This window comes from Myodes glareolus, chromosome 6 (genome assembly GCF_982192425.1).
Source record: "Myodes glareolus chromosome 6, mMyoGla1.1, whole genome shotgun sequence".
Taxonomy (NCBI): Eukaryota; Metazoa; Chordata; class Mammalia; order Rodentia; family Cricetidae; genus Myodes; species Myodes glareolus.
In genome coordinates this window covers 101,710,576-101,725,552 of record NC_142031.1, presented here as the reverse complement: position 1 = coordinate 101,725,552, position 14,977 = coordinate 101,710,576, and the positions used below count along the sequence as shown (strand labels likewise).

The window sequence follows — 14,977 nt, the reverse complement described above, 5'->3', positions numbered from 1 at the left end:
ACTAGAATTACAAGTGTGCATCACCATTAGCAATGTTTTAATGTGGTTTCTGGAGCTCAAACTAGGGTCCATATGCTGGCCGAATAAGTACTTTACCAACTATGCCATCTCTTCAGTGCAATAGTTCTCTTATAAAACCCACCGAGGGCCAAGGGAAATGGCCCAATTGGTAAATCATTTGCTATGCACCCATGAGAACCTCATCTTGGATCCCCAGTACCCATGTAAAAAGCTCGGTGTGGCAGCCCACATTTGTAACTCCAGTGGTGGTGGAGATGGGAAGAGACAGGTGGGTCACTGAAGCTCACTGGCTGGTTAGTCTAGCTAAACAGATAAGCTCCAGGGTGAAAGACCTTTTCTTGAAATCTAATAAAATGGAAATCAACTGAGAAAGACATTCAACATTGATGTCTGCTGTCCACATTCATGTGTGTGTGTGTATACATATATATGTGCATGTGTTCTCACACATACACATGCACACGATAAGACACATACATATACCATTCAAAAACAATGTGGAAATCAACTGAGAAAGACATTCAACATTGACCTCTGCTGTCCACATCCATGCATATATATGTGCCTTTGTTCCCATAAGACATGTACATATACCATTCAAAAATATTTTTAAATGAGCATACACAATGAAATCTGGCTATATTGTTAAGCTAACGGTTTTGTCTTAAAACAAAGTCTTTCTTGGTTATCAAAAACAAAAGAGGGGGGAGGAAAATTAAAGCCCAGATTCACTTATAAACTGTGCCCCAACCTAACAAAATACCAGACAAAATTAAAAATTCAACAGTGCTTTGGATAGCCCACTCAGGTTTGTTCCAGAAATGTAAGAGCGATATCTTAAAAACAGGGCTGGAAATGTAGCCCAGTGGTAGAACATTGGCCTCATGTGTGGGAAGCCCTGGATTTAACCCTAGCATCACAAAGGCTATCCTCAACTAATATGAATTAATGAAAAAAAGAAAACCATACAATCATCTCAAAATAGAAAAATCTGAAACAATTTGGTATCTGTTCATCACCAAAATGAAGCATTCTTTGGAAGCAGAGATAAAAAAGAAGCTGATTAACCTGATTAAATCTGTAAACCCTGCACCACTGTTACTATGTGACAGTTGCAAGCCTTTGAGACTTCTATAATGTAAGAAGGCCTATTGGCCGGCCTGGCAGTGGTAGCACACACCTTTAATCCCAACACTCAGAAAGCAGAGGCAGGAGGATCTCTTGTTAGTGTCAGCCAGCCTGGTCTACAGCATAAATTCCAGGACAGCCAGAGTTACACAGAGAATAGATGGTTGGTAGGTAGGTAGGTAGGTGGGGTGGGGGGAGAGAGAGAGGCAGACAGATAGATGATTGATAGATAGATGATAGATAGATGGATGGATGGATGGATAGACAGATAGACAGACAAATGATAGATTGGATGGATAGATAAGATGGACGGATAGATAGATAGGTAGATAAACATATAGATAGATAAATAAATGCCCATTACACCCTTTCTATTCAGTATGGAGGTTTCTAGCCATCATAGTAAGACCTCTTATACCCCAAAAAGCATTAGTTTCTGAAAGTCTAAAAAGTGGAAAGAAATAAAGCCATCATTATTTGCAGATTATAAAATTATTTAAAGAAAATTCTAAAAAACTGAATACAAATTATCAGAAGCAATGAGCAAGTTAAGAAAGTTAAGTACACAGTACATTAAAATACAAAACCCATCAATATTTCCATACACTATAAGTAACTGCTAGGAAGCATAATTCAAAAAAGAGCCCACTAGCATGACAAGACATTACACAAATTCGCGGGAATTATACATTTTTATAAGGTACTAAATATGTCTTGAGAATTTTATAGGAAAAAAGACAACAAAATGTGTAGAGTCCTCAGGCATCAGTCTAGTCAGGTGAGACATGCAGGAAACTAAGGTTAGCAGGCTAGCCTGGGCTAAGAGAGGGCCTAAGGTCAGGTTGGACTTCATAGTGAGATGTGTCATCGTCTCCCCCACCCTCGCCCCGCGCGCAAAAAAAAGACCACAAAAACCACTTCAGAAACTAATCTAACATATATAACACCTTTCCTAGGTCAAAACCATAAAACGACTTAAGGCATAAAAAGGCATTTAAGCGAATGTAAAGAGACTATGTTTGTAGAATAGAAAATTTAGTATTATAAAAATGTCAGTTTTCTACAATTTTATCTTTGGGTTCAAAAAAATCAGTAAAAACCCGAACAAAATTTCATGAAGAATCCAATAAGCTGATGCCAAAATTTGTAAGAAAACAAGAAAGGACAAGAATAGAGACGATAGTCCTAAAAAATATTACTGTCTCTATGGTAACTGAGATAGGGTGATTTTGGCAAGGGAATAGCCAATTTGGCCAAAGAACACAGAATAAAGATCCCAGAAATCAGCCTGTGTATGTTTAGAAGCAACTTTTTTCTTACTTATGCAGTATCAGAGGTTGAACCCAGAGCCTGGCATGCTATGTACACACCAAACTACATCTCCCCAGCTCTGGAAATTTTAATTTTGACAACAGTAACACTAACAACAGTTTACAAGGAAACAAATTATTAGGCAAAAAATGACTTTGGAAGCAAGTTATTGTTCAAATGCAGACTGGTGCGTGTGCAGGCATGCATGTGTGAGTGCGTGCGCGCGTGCACATGTGTGTATTTGTGCGTGTGTGTGCATGTGTGTGACTGATTCAACATCACACTTCATATGAACTGAAGACATGTGTAGAAGAAATGGCTTCACAACTTAACGTACACTGAAGAATAGTCATGAGCTGTTGCACTGGTCAGCCTTTCGTCGTTCTGTGCCTTTAAGTTTGAGAAGATAAAACCCAGGAGATTTTCCTTCCCTACCATGTGAATATCTAAGTTAAGTCCCTGGGGGTTTCATTGCCATACAGAATAAAGAGTGGCTACCCTGAAGGAAGGATGGACACACAGACGTGCTTTGGTGTACTCGTGTGTCTGGGGGCTGCTGCACTGTTCTGTTTTGTGGAATGCAGAGCAGTACACACAGATATTTATGATGCTTTAAAGAAACCAGCCCTTGACGTTAGAGTTCCCATCAGAAAGCCCCGTTTCGGCACAGCCCATGCAGGTGTATACTTACACTATGTGTGCAAGGTCAAGTGGTTTCTCTGGTTGCTCAGGAAAAACAGGATGTGGGGGTTCTCTGGAGGGTACACAGCCCAAAGATTTACTAATTGCATGGCTCAGCTTCTTTGCAGGGGATTTCTGTGTCAAAGGAGAAAATAAGGAAATGAGACCTTTTCGAGTACAAATCAGATTTCACTCTAATCAGGGTGACTGGGCCTTGCAGAAAGCAGCCAGCAGAACTCTGACGTCTCTTGCGGCTTCTTCATTCCTGTGGTTCCTCCCTTCCTTCTACCATAAAGTGACATTATCAAGTTATGGAGCTAAAGAGACACGTTAAATTTCTTCTGGATATCTCTATATATTGGGAATTCCCCCCCCCTTTTTGAGGTTTCTGGGTCATTTCTGGTAAGATATGAGGGTAATTCCCTACTGGGGGAATTTTTTTGATGGGTACAATACAAAAAGGCTAAGACAATGCAAAGAACACATGGCTTGTGCATGTTAGCAAGTCAGCTGCCTAAGCTATGTTCATAAATGCTAGAATACTCCCAAACAAAAGCAAGGCAAGCCGGGTATTGTGGCACAAGCATGTAATCACAGCATTCAGGAGGTACAGGCAGTAGGATCAGGAGTTCAAGGTCATCTACAGCTACTCAGTTAATCTGAGCCAGCCTGGGCTACACAAATCTCTGCCTTGAAACAACAAAAAAACTGAGGCAGAGCATTTGGCATTAAGGGTCTGTCTGTGAGCCGGGCAGTGGTGGCACATGACTTCAACCCCAGCACTCGGGAGGCAGAGGCAGGCGGATCTCTGTGTGTCTTAGGCCAACCTGGTCTACAGAGCAAGTTCCAGGACAGGCTCCAAAACTACACAAAAAAACCCTGTCTCGGAAAACCAAAAAAAAAAAAAAAAAAAAAAAAAGATCTGTCTGTGCCAACAGATTAAACAAGTATAAGTCTATACACAAGCAGTGAGCATTAGACCTGCGACTGTAAATGATGCTGTATTAGGAGGTACAAAAAAGTTAAGATTCCAGTAATTTCTCTGGAAAGCAGAAACATCAAGATTGTTCATTAAAATAGTAAATGCACACAAAGTGAATAAAATCTTACAGTTATATTGAACAGAATATTGTATTCTACAGCCCCTACTTAGCCTGCCTCATGCTTTTTTTTTAAACTGGCAAGTAAACCCAGGGCCTCCCTGCTGAGCCATTTACACCCACAGCCCCCGAAAACCCCACAGAGGCTCTCTACACGCTGTGTGCTGTCCATCCTGTTCCCTTTAAATAACACGGCTGTCTGAGATTTGGGCAGGATATTAATGAAATATAAGTTTGAATATTTAAGTCTGCTGTCTATACAATTTATTATCAAATATGGCACTTGGAACAGAGAGGATAGCTTGTATGCAGCTATGTGCCGCATCAATACTGCATTCCCACTTATTATTTATTAAGTAGTACCCACTGTGGAGCACAGCCTGGCCTTCAACTTGCAATCTTGCTGCCTCAGCCTCAAATGTTAGGCTTACAGGCATTCACCACTATTAAACTTTTATATTCTGCTTGCTGTATTTTAACACCACATAAACTCAAATCTGTCTTCCCTTAAGAACGTATAGGCAAAGTCAATATTTGATTATACTAAAGATAACACCAGTATCTTCAGAAGCTGTATTTTTTTTTTTTTTTGATATCTTAGCAACCAAGGACCCTTCAACCCATTTTGTTCGGGGAAAAGTCTGTATCTAATCTATTTTCCATCCGATTACACAGGGCAAACCATAGCAGTAATTCTGAACTTGCCCCCCAGCTGCTCTCTACTTTCTTCCCTTTACCCGGCAAGTGGCCACGATGTGCTGCAGGTCCTCCCCTCTGACGCGCCTCTGGTCCTAGAGAGCACGGCCTTCTCCTAAGGGCTCACACAGGCTGATAACTCACACACAGTATGAGCTAAAGGAGCACTGTTGTGTTCCGCATGGCAAACACATCACCAGCTTGCATCTCTCCCATCTCCTACCTCCAAGAGCATGGCAGATGCCTATCCTATCCCTTAGGTCTAGAGACCTGGGCACACACTCGTCCCAGGCCTACCCTTTCCCTCCAGTCTTACATACATCTCCTGCCTGCTTCCCAAGCCTCTGGAGTGTCTTTCCCACTGCTCCATTGGTCAATGATGCCTCTCCATGACCTTGTGCATAAGTCCACCCTCACAAAGACCATGTTAGATTACAGTTTCGATTCCTTTTCTGTCTTTGTTAGGCTCTTGCTTCTGAAGACCAGCTACATCTTATTCATTTCTCACAGAGCCTATTCTCAGAACAGAACATGTGACTTGAGCACAATTTTCTGCCTTTATTTTCAGCTTTTTTTTTTTTTGAGAATTACAAGTAGGAGCAACGAACAGAAACAAAATCAAACAGAGGTTTAATTCACCTTTACAACTAAATTTAATTTCATGATTTGTTGCTATACCAAAGAAACACCTGGCACCTGGGCCACTAATTCATGCCCTATGTATGGGACAGAATTTCTTTAGCTACATCCTGAACACTACCAGCCATGAAATCAAAGGCTTAGGAAACAACATTAGAACAACTACCTGACTATTGAAATAAGTTTCTGCATTTGTAATTCTTAATAATCTTGTCAGTATTCTGTGGTGTTCTTAAAAATATTGCTTTAGGAATCAAAACAATGCTGAGATTCCATCCAACACCTGTAAGAATGGCCAATATCAAAAACACTGATGACAACTTATGCTGGAGAGGTTGTGGGGTAAAGGGAACACTCCTGCATTGCTGGTGGGAATGCAAGCTGGTACAGCCCCTTTGGATGTCAGTGTGGCAATTTCTCAGAAAATTAAGAAACAACCTTCCTCAAGACCCAGTAATACCACTTTTGGGTATATATCCAAAGGATGCTCAATCATTCCAGAAGGACATGTGCTCAACTACGTTCATAGCAGCTTTGTTTGTCATAGCCAGAACCTGGAAACAGCCTAAATGCCCCTCGACCAAAGAATGGACAAGAAAAATGTGGTACACAATGGAGTATTACACAGCAGAAAAAAATAATGACATCATGAATTTTGCAGGCAAATGGATAGAGCTAGAAAACATCATTTTGAGTGAAGTAACCCAGACACAGAAAGACAATTATCACATGTGCTCACTCATAAGTGGTTTTTAAATGTAAAGCAAAGAAAACCAGTCTACAATTCACAATCCCAGAGAACCTAGACAACAAAGAGGACCCTAAGAGAGGCATTCAAGGATCTAATCTACATGGGAAGTAGAAAAAGACAAGATCGCCTGAGTAAATTGGGAGCATGGGGACCATGGGAGAGAGTTGAAGGGGGGAGGGAAGCGGGAGGGGGGCAGAGAAAAATGTAGAGCTCAATAAAAATCAATAAAAACCGAAAATATTGCTTTAGGTCACGGCTTAAAGAGTATATTCAGCTTTTGGCAGCCAGAGAAAGGCACTTGTCACCAAGCCCAATGACCAGTGTGGGATCCTAGGAACCACATGGTGGAAGGAGAGAACTGACTCAACAGTTGTTATCTGACTTATGCACACCCCTCAACGCAAATAAATAAATGCAGATAATAAAGACAGCATCCAGTTTTGTGTGTGTGTGTTCCAACGAGTCTTTATTTATAGACACTCAAATCTGAATTCACAGGACTTTCATGAAATGAGATTTTTTTTCAAAGCACTTAGAAACACAGAACCCATTCTTAGCTCACAGGCCATACAAAACAGATGGTGGGGCTGGATCTCTAGTACACAGTCATTTCCTAACCTCTGCTCTAAGTATTTTTTGACATTTATTTGACAGCATCCAATTTCAAGCCTCAAAAACAGAGGTAGGGCTAGAGCTGTAGTTTAGTCAGCAGAATCCTCACTTACCATGCACAAAGCGCTGACTGGATCCCCAGCACCACATAAACCAGATATGGTGAGATTCCTGTAACTCCAGCACTCAGAAGGTCCAGCACTGAGCAGGAGGATCAGAAATTCAAGGTCATTCCTGGCTACATACTAAGTCCAAGAGGATATAAAATGTATGCTATACTTGTAAAAGCCATAAAACTATAAAAGTTATCACTATCCATCTACACAGGTTTCTGCCTGAAAAAACAAAAACAGCAACAACAACAACAAAAAAAACAGGTGTCACCCTGAATATTTCTTGCCGGTTCTCCCTTGACCCCTCCTACCAGATCATCTTTCGTCCTGGTAGGCACTGACTTGGACTTTGTATTAATGGTCTCCTTAGCTTTATTATTTTCACAGTTGTGTATAATGATACATTGTGAAGAAATATTTAAAACCTACAGAGGCTAAATGTATGTGCAAGTGTTCAGCAACTTGCTTCTTTTACTCAAAACTGTTATAATTTATCTATAAGTCACACATTTTCATGCTTAGTTTCCTATAGTTTAGATAGTCACTCCACTGCAGATGAACAATGACTCACGCCTTGTTTCCACTGGGTACTATTATTCACAATGTTACTAAGTTTTCTGTTTCATGATGCTTGATGGTCACATGTAAGGATTTCTAAGATTGTGACTATTGGCTTGCAGGGCTATGTACAATTCAATGTTGGCGACCAATGCCAACTCATTTGCTCTACAGAGCGGTTACACTAGTTCCTGCCAGCTGTGTGGGTGGGTTCCTGAAACTCCACACTGCCCCCAGCCTCTGTCACTACTAGACACTTCACCATTTGCTAGACCTGTGGCAGTAAACAGGTACTGTGGTTTCAATTTGTAATTTCCTCAGGATCAAGGGGATTGGCTATCTTTCCCTATATCTGTAGGCTGTTCATGCTTCTCTGGAATATCTGCTCCTACTCTTTCAAATATTGATAAGGAGTCTGTTGAGCAGGCTGGAGATTAGTAGGGATTACACTTCTCTTATTTGTTTTCTTTTCCGAGACAGGATCACATGTAGCCTATGCTATTCTCAAGCCCCGTATGTAGCAGAGGATGGCTTTGAACATGTGATCCTACTGCCGTGGTTGCCATTCTAGATGCCACCAGGCCTGGTTCTCTCACTTGTTTGCAGCAATTCTCCATATTTTTGTATTTTAAACTTAAGAAAGCTATATTGTATAATTTCTCCTTTAGGTTTCTTACTGTATTACATTTTTGATGAGCAGCTAGCTTTGAACATTAGCCATCCCAATTTTGTAACTTTTTTTCATATTCTGTGCCTTTTCTACATTACAATTTTCCCCTGAGACCATGAAGGAACCTCCCCCCGCCACCTCCCGGCAATTGTTTTCTGAAGTTTTGTCAGTTAGGGCTGGAGAGATGGCTCGGCGTGGGCAGTACAGGTGTGATGGTGTGAAGTTGATCCCAGAACTGACAACCCCACAAATTGTTCTCGGACTTTTGCATGTATCCTCCCCAGTCAGACACTAAAGTTCTTCACTTACAGATTTCATATTTAAGTCTGAATATAATTAGCTATGATTCTTTTTTTTAAAAGAAAAATATCATTAGATATCCCAGGCTAGTCTCAAATTCATGGTCCTTTTTCCTACCAACCTAGCACTGATAGATTTTGATAGGTATAAGGAAAGAAGCCATTTCTTTTCCTATTGGATAATCAACTGTATAAAAGCCATTTAACAGCTATTTTATCCTGGACAGTACAATGATGTGGGATTCCCCTCTGTATGCTGTGAATACCATTGATAAATAAAGAAACTGCTTTGGACCTATAGCAGGGCAGAACTTAGCTATGCAGGGAAAACTAAACTGAATGCTGGAAGAAAGGAGGCAGAATAAGGAGAAGCCATGGAGCCGCCAGAGACAGATGCACTGAACCTTTTTGCTGGTAGACCACGGCCTCATGGTAAAATACAAAATAATGGAGGTGGGTTAATTCTAGATGTAAGAGCTAGCAAGCAATACACTTAAGTAATTGGCCAAGCAGTGATTTAATTAATACAGTTTCTGTATGATTATTTCAGGGCTGAGCAGCTGGGAATAAAACAAGTGACTTCCTCCCACAGCACAACATCAGTTTAATTACACAACATGTCATCTCATTCACTCAGCTACAGAAAGAGTCCGTGAGAGATGTTTTCATTTTTCATCTATCTATCTATCTATCTATCTATCTATCTATCTATCTATCTATCTATTGAGACAGGGTCTCACACAATTCTAGCCATCCTAGAATTCACTATGTAGACCAGGATGGCTTTGAACTCACAGAAACCTGGTGTAGGAGGTCCTTCTGTCTATGTGTTGCTTTTATTAATGAATAAAGAAACTGCCTTGGCCTGTTGATAGGGCAGCACTTAGGTAGGCGGGGAAGAGGGAACTGAATTCTGGGAAGAAGAAAGCAGAGTCAGAGAGACATCATGGAGCTGCCAGAGACAGAAGCTGGGAATTTTACCTGGTAAGCCACTGTCACATGGTGATACACAGATTAATAAAAATGGGTTAAATTAATATAAGAGGTATCCAATAAGAAGCTAGAACTAATGGGTCAAGCAGTGATTTAATTAACGCAGTTTCTGTGTGATTATTTCGGTTCTGGGCAGCCAGGACGAACAAGCAGCCCCCTCCTACAGAAATCCACCTGCCTCTGCCTCTTGAGGGCTAGGATTAAAGGTGTAAGCCACCATGCCTGGCATCATTTTTATGGGCTCTTTGCAGTTCCACTTGAGCTTTAAAATAAATTTGTCATTTATACCTCCTATGCACACGACCTGTTGGGATTTCAATGGGAGCTGACCAAATCCACTGATAACTTTGCAGAGAACTGACATCCTCACACACCAAACAGTCCTTTCCATTAATGTGCTCATCTTCCTGTGTACTTGAGCCATCTTTATTATCTCTCAACAACACAGGCCCCTCTAAAAAGGACCTATACATTCCTGTTATTTATTTCTAGTTACTTTTATAAAGTTTTGTGCCTAGCAACCCTGCATTTTAAATATGGTAAAAGAATGTACCACAAAATTTGTCATCTCAATCTTTGTTTTACATTTTATTATTTTATTTGTGTGTGTATAGCTACACTTATGCTATGGCTTTAATTTAGTTATATGTATTTCTGTGTGTATGCATGTGTTTACATTTGCACATGTGCCTGTAGAGCCCAGAAGAGGGCTTTGGAGCTGGAGTTAAAGGCTGTTGTGAGTTGCCCAGTGTGAATGCTGGAACTGAACTAGGGTCCACTGCAAGAGCAGTACATTTCTTAACCACTGAGTCATCCCTCCGGCCACTGTGCCGCTTTTTCAATTACATATTTGAGGAGTTTCTGGCTGAATTGTAGGTCCTTACATATTCTAGACACTAACTCCTCATGAGACAGGCTACTTGCGCATGTTTTCCACCATTCCATGAAATGTTTCTTCACTCTGCTGATTATTTAATGCACCTAAGATTTTACATTTTGGTACAGTTTAACTCACACATCTTTAAGCTTTGTTGCCCTGGTGCTTTTATCATTCTAATGATTTACCCAGAAAAACGTCTCCAGTTTTCTACACTGTCACCAAGTAGTAGAGCAGCTTTTCTTTATTTACTTTACTGTTCAGGATCGCAAACAAAACAGCAAATCAAAGTGGCTATAGCATATCTCCTTATTTGCTTAACATCCTAAAGCAAACTGCCTCCATAACTTAGCAATAAACATGCTGGAGGCTGTGAGTTAGCAAAGTACTACATACTAGGTTGAGGACATTTTTTCTGCTTGTAGTTTTCTAAGACTTTTCTTGCAGTTGTTGTATGTGTATTTAGATTTTTTCAATAAATTCTGGATTTTGCAAAAATTTCATCTATGGGTTTTAGATGATTATAAGGATTCAATCCATCGCACTATAAATCTATGTTAAATTATAACACTAAACCCTTAATTACTGGAGTAAAACAAGTGTGGTCATGATACAACTTTTGTGAACAGTTGTTCATTTGTTCTCGGCTAGTTTGTTTAGATTTCATTTATGTCTATGCATGAAAGGGGTTTGCCACGCCCTTTTTTGTTTTTGATAATCTCCTAACTTGATGGCACCAACATAATTAAAGCTTGAAAAATAAAAGAGAAACGCTTATTAGCTTTCCTACAGTCTAAGACATTTTCTGTAATACTGGCGTTTATCCTTTATTTGACTGTTATTTGAATGTCACGCAAAGTCATCCAGGCAGGCCTGACTGTTTCCTTTGTGGAAAGTTACTAATTCAGTGTCCTTAGTGACCCCCACCCCAGCCACTCCACTTCCCTTTCTTTCTGGGAGACAAGGCTTTGACATTGCCGTGGATGGCCTCAAATTCTCAATACTCATGCCCCAGCTTTCCCAACTATTTGGGTTTTCTGTTCCATCTGGAATCAGTTTTGGAGAGCAATGCTGTTTTAGGGAATTTGTTCATGTCAACGAGGCTTTCAATACCCAAAGCATGGAAGCTTTTTTACTGTTACTGAATTCTCAGAATATAGTCTATGTCATATGAATTCTCTTTGAGGTTTCTTTTATGTGTTTTCTAAGAATAAAATCTGTAACAGATACAATCAGATTTGTAAAAATAATTTTATTTTATTGTGTGTATACATATGTGTGCATGGGGGGACACATATATGTGAGCAAGTGCATACACACATGAATGGAGGTCAAAGGACATCCTCAGGAGCTACACCTCCTCTGAGACAGGCTTGGCTCTCACCAATTAGGCTAGACTGCCTGGCTAGGGAGTCTCGGAAATGTTGCCAGCATTGGGACTACAAGTATATTCGACTATACTCCGGGGACTAAACTTGGTCCTTGTGCCTGCAAACCATATATTATTCCAACTCAGTGACCCCACCTGAATCCTATGTTCAAATTTTCTACATTCTTTATTTTTATCTAATAAATCTAACAGTTGTTGAAAAAGGTTAAGGCTACCTGCTTATGTACTTCTCAATTTATTGTGCTCTTAAGTAATTTATTGTATATATGTAATAAATTATTTAAGAGCACAATAAATACATATAATATTAGCTTTTAAATTATTTAAGAGCATTATACACACACACACACACACACACACACACACATCACACATATATTGGCTTTTCAAGACAGGGTTTCTCTGTAGTTTTGGAGCCTATCCTGGAACTCACTCTGTAGACCAGGCTGGCCTCGAACTCACAGAGATCCACCTGACTTGCCTCCCAAGTGCTGGGAATAAAGGTGTGCACCACCACCACCAGTTATTCCATTATTTTAATGTGTGGAGCACATGTGCCAATGACACGTGTGCGGAGGTCAGAGGACAACTTGCAGGAGTTGGTTCTCTCCTTCCACCGCGTGAGTCCAGTGTGGAGAACGCTGGTCATGAGGCAGGGTGGCAAGGGCCCATTGGTTTTAATTTTTAAATCACATATATATTACTAGATGTTATTACCATAGATTTGTTCATCTTTTTATCTTTGGTAAGGATTGTTTAAAACTTTGATAAAACATATTACACAAAATCTACCATTCTAAGTTTTCTGATAAAGATTTTTTGCCTCAAGGTCCTTTTCCTAAGATTAATATGATTTTACTAAATGTCTTTTGGTTAGTGCTGCCTTAATATTCTACTTTTCTATATCTTTATGTTTTAACTATCTCAGGAACTGCACAGGACCATAATTGTTTTAAGTTCTAGTCTATTTTTTAATTTTATTCTATCTTCCATTTTGGCAATTTTCCTGCTTGAAATATGTGTGTGTGTGTGTGTGTGTGTGTGTGTGTGTGTGTGTGTGTGTGTGTGTGCTGGTGGGTAACAATAACGAGAGTCCTACGCCAGGGACTCCACAGGTGCCTTTGTATGGAGAGGCTCACTTAGAGCTGCTAACAGCCTTGTGAGCTTTGATGGGTATAAACTTAAAAACGCAGCACAGAAACCACAGCTCGCAGAACCAGGTATGCCTTCTTCTTTTCGAGCCACAACCCAGCTCCCCAACAGTGAAGTCACTTAGAGAAAGAGTATGCAGAGAGCAGGAGAGGCAGCCAGACAATGTGGCATTCCTCAGAGCAGCTGGAGAGAAAGACATCCAGATCCTAGAGTGGGACATCCACAGAGCTCCAGATGAGGGCATCAGGAGGGGACCCAAACCCTGACCGCTGCTGTGGGCTTTCTATGCCAGAACGGGAACTTGGTTTCTCCAGCGGTCATGGACCAGGCTCCAAGACACCTATTTTTGTTGTTGTTGTTAAAGTTCTGAGCTCATGTCACTGTGTTTCAGTGAGCCCCAAGCTAATTCCTTGCACAGCACACTCTTCAGCCAGGGTGCGTGATGACAGGTCCTGACACCTGGGAGCACAGCAGCCTACCAGAAAAAGCTTAAGACTGGTGCCTTAGAGGGCGTTCCTGTCATTTCATTTCTAATTGCCCCCTTTGGAACATCATCCTGAGCTCCGGGCCATACCATCTGAAAGGATTCGAGCAGAAAAATGCCTTGCAGTGGAGGGCCCTTGATCCAAAGCCTATTAAATCTTCCAGTAAGTCTGGAGTCTTCTGTATTTTAACATGAACACTTCATTCAGTAACTTAAAATCCTTTCAGTCGAATCATGTCTCAACCAGTTTCCTGTCACAGCTGTGTTCGATGAATCTTATTTTAATTCCAGCAAAGTCAGTTACTGCTAACCAACTTGCACCATCATTCTTGTTATTTGTTACTATTTGTGAGCTTAAATTCACCCATGCTTTTCGAGTCCACTAAATGCACCATTTCCATGCTCCGACTCTCCCCTTTTCAATCTACCTTTCCTCAAAGTATTATCCTTTCTTTGTTCCAAAAGCAATGGATTTCCTTTAAAAAAAAAATTTAATTTTTCTTTACCCTAAATAGATTTGCTGCACACAGATTTCTACAACAATCAACTCATTCTCCTAAGCGCTTCCATTGTTGTCTGACATTTTCCATCTTGTATCTGTGTTCAGTATTCTGTACCCTCAGACTGAGAATTGATTTCTCATTCACTAATTTTCATTCTAGCTGCATCTCACTTGCTACTCTGCCCCTCCATTGAGCTTATCCTTAATGTGTTTTATTTCTAGGATTCTAGGATTGTATTTGGTCTCTTTTTTCATATTTAAGTTGACAGCCAGATGTGGCAGCTTATACCAATGATCTCAGCACTCAGGAGCACATACAGAAGTATCAAAGAAAAAGTTTTGAGGTCAATCTCGGAAATATAGCACAACAAATGACCTCCTCCTATTAAACCAAACCATTATTTTTATATTCCAAGTTTACTTCTTTAGCTTTTTTTCCTGGTTTTTTTGAGATGGGGTTTCTCTGTATAACCATGGCTGTCCTGAAACCCACTCTGTAGGCCAGGCTGGCCTTGAACTCACAGAGATCCGCCTGCCTCTGTCTCCCGAGTGCCGGCATTAAAGGCGTGAGCCATCGCCACTCTTCCTTAGCATTTTTAACATACTATCTTCTAGGGTTCTTGATCTGTTAATTGACTTTTTAAATATGTTTTTATTTGTTGGTTCTCCTTCACGAGTTGTGGTGTTGTGATTGGATTCTCCCTCTCTGAAAATGAACTTTCCTTCAGCAGGGACTGTGCTCTGCCCTGAAGCCCCATTTGGTCTTCTGATTGCCCCACTGGGAACATTTGGGTGGGAGTCTATATCCAGTAAGAACGGCCCCTGGAGCAGTGCTCTATAGTTGGATTTCAAGGGGAATGTGCTGTTTCTGCACTGTCCAGTACGAAAGCAACTGGACACACGTGACATTTTTATTGCGTGTAAGAAACTCATTTTACATTTAAATTAAATAGCCACACATGTCTAATGACTACCATACTGGAACATGCAGCTAGAGTTT

The 14,977-nt window shown here is 40.5% G+C and overlaps 1 protein-coding gene across 1 annotated transcript in view; it reads right to left on the bottom strand.

Moving 5' to 3' along the window:
• Dtnb (dystrobrevin beta) overlaps positions 1-14,977 on the bottom strand; it is a 201,445-nt gene that overhangs the window by 90,439 nt on the left and 96,029 nt on the right. Inside the window, 1 exon segment of the mRNA XM_085691200.2 lies at positions 3,152-3,276. Within this exon segment, the coding sequence (XP_085547326.1) occupies positions 3,152-3,276 (125 nt within the window).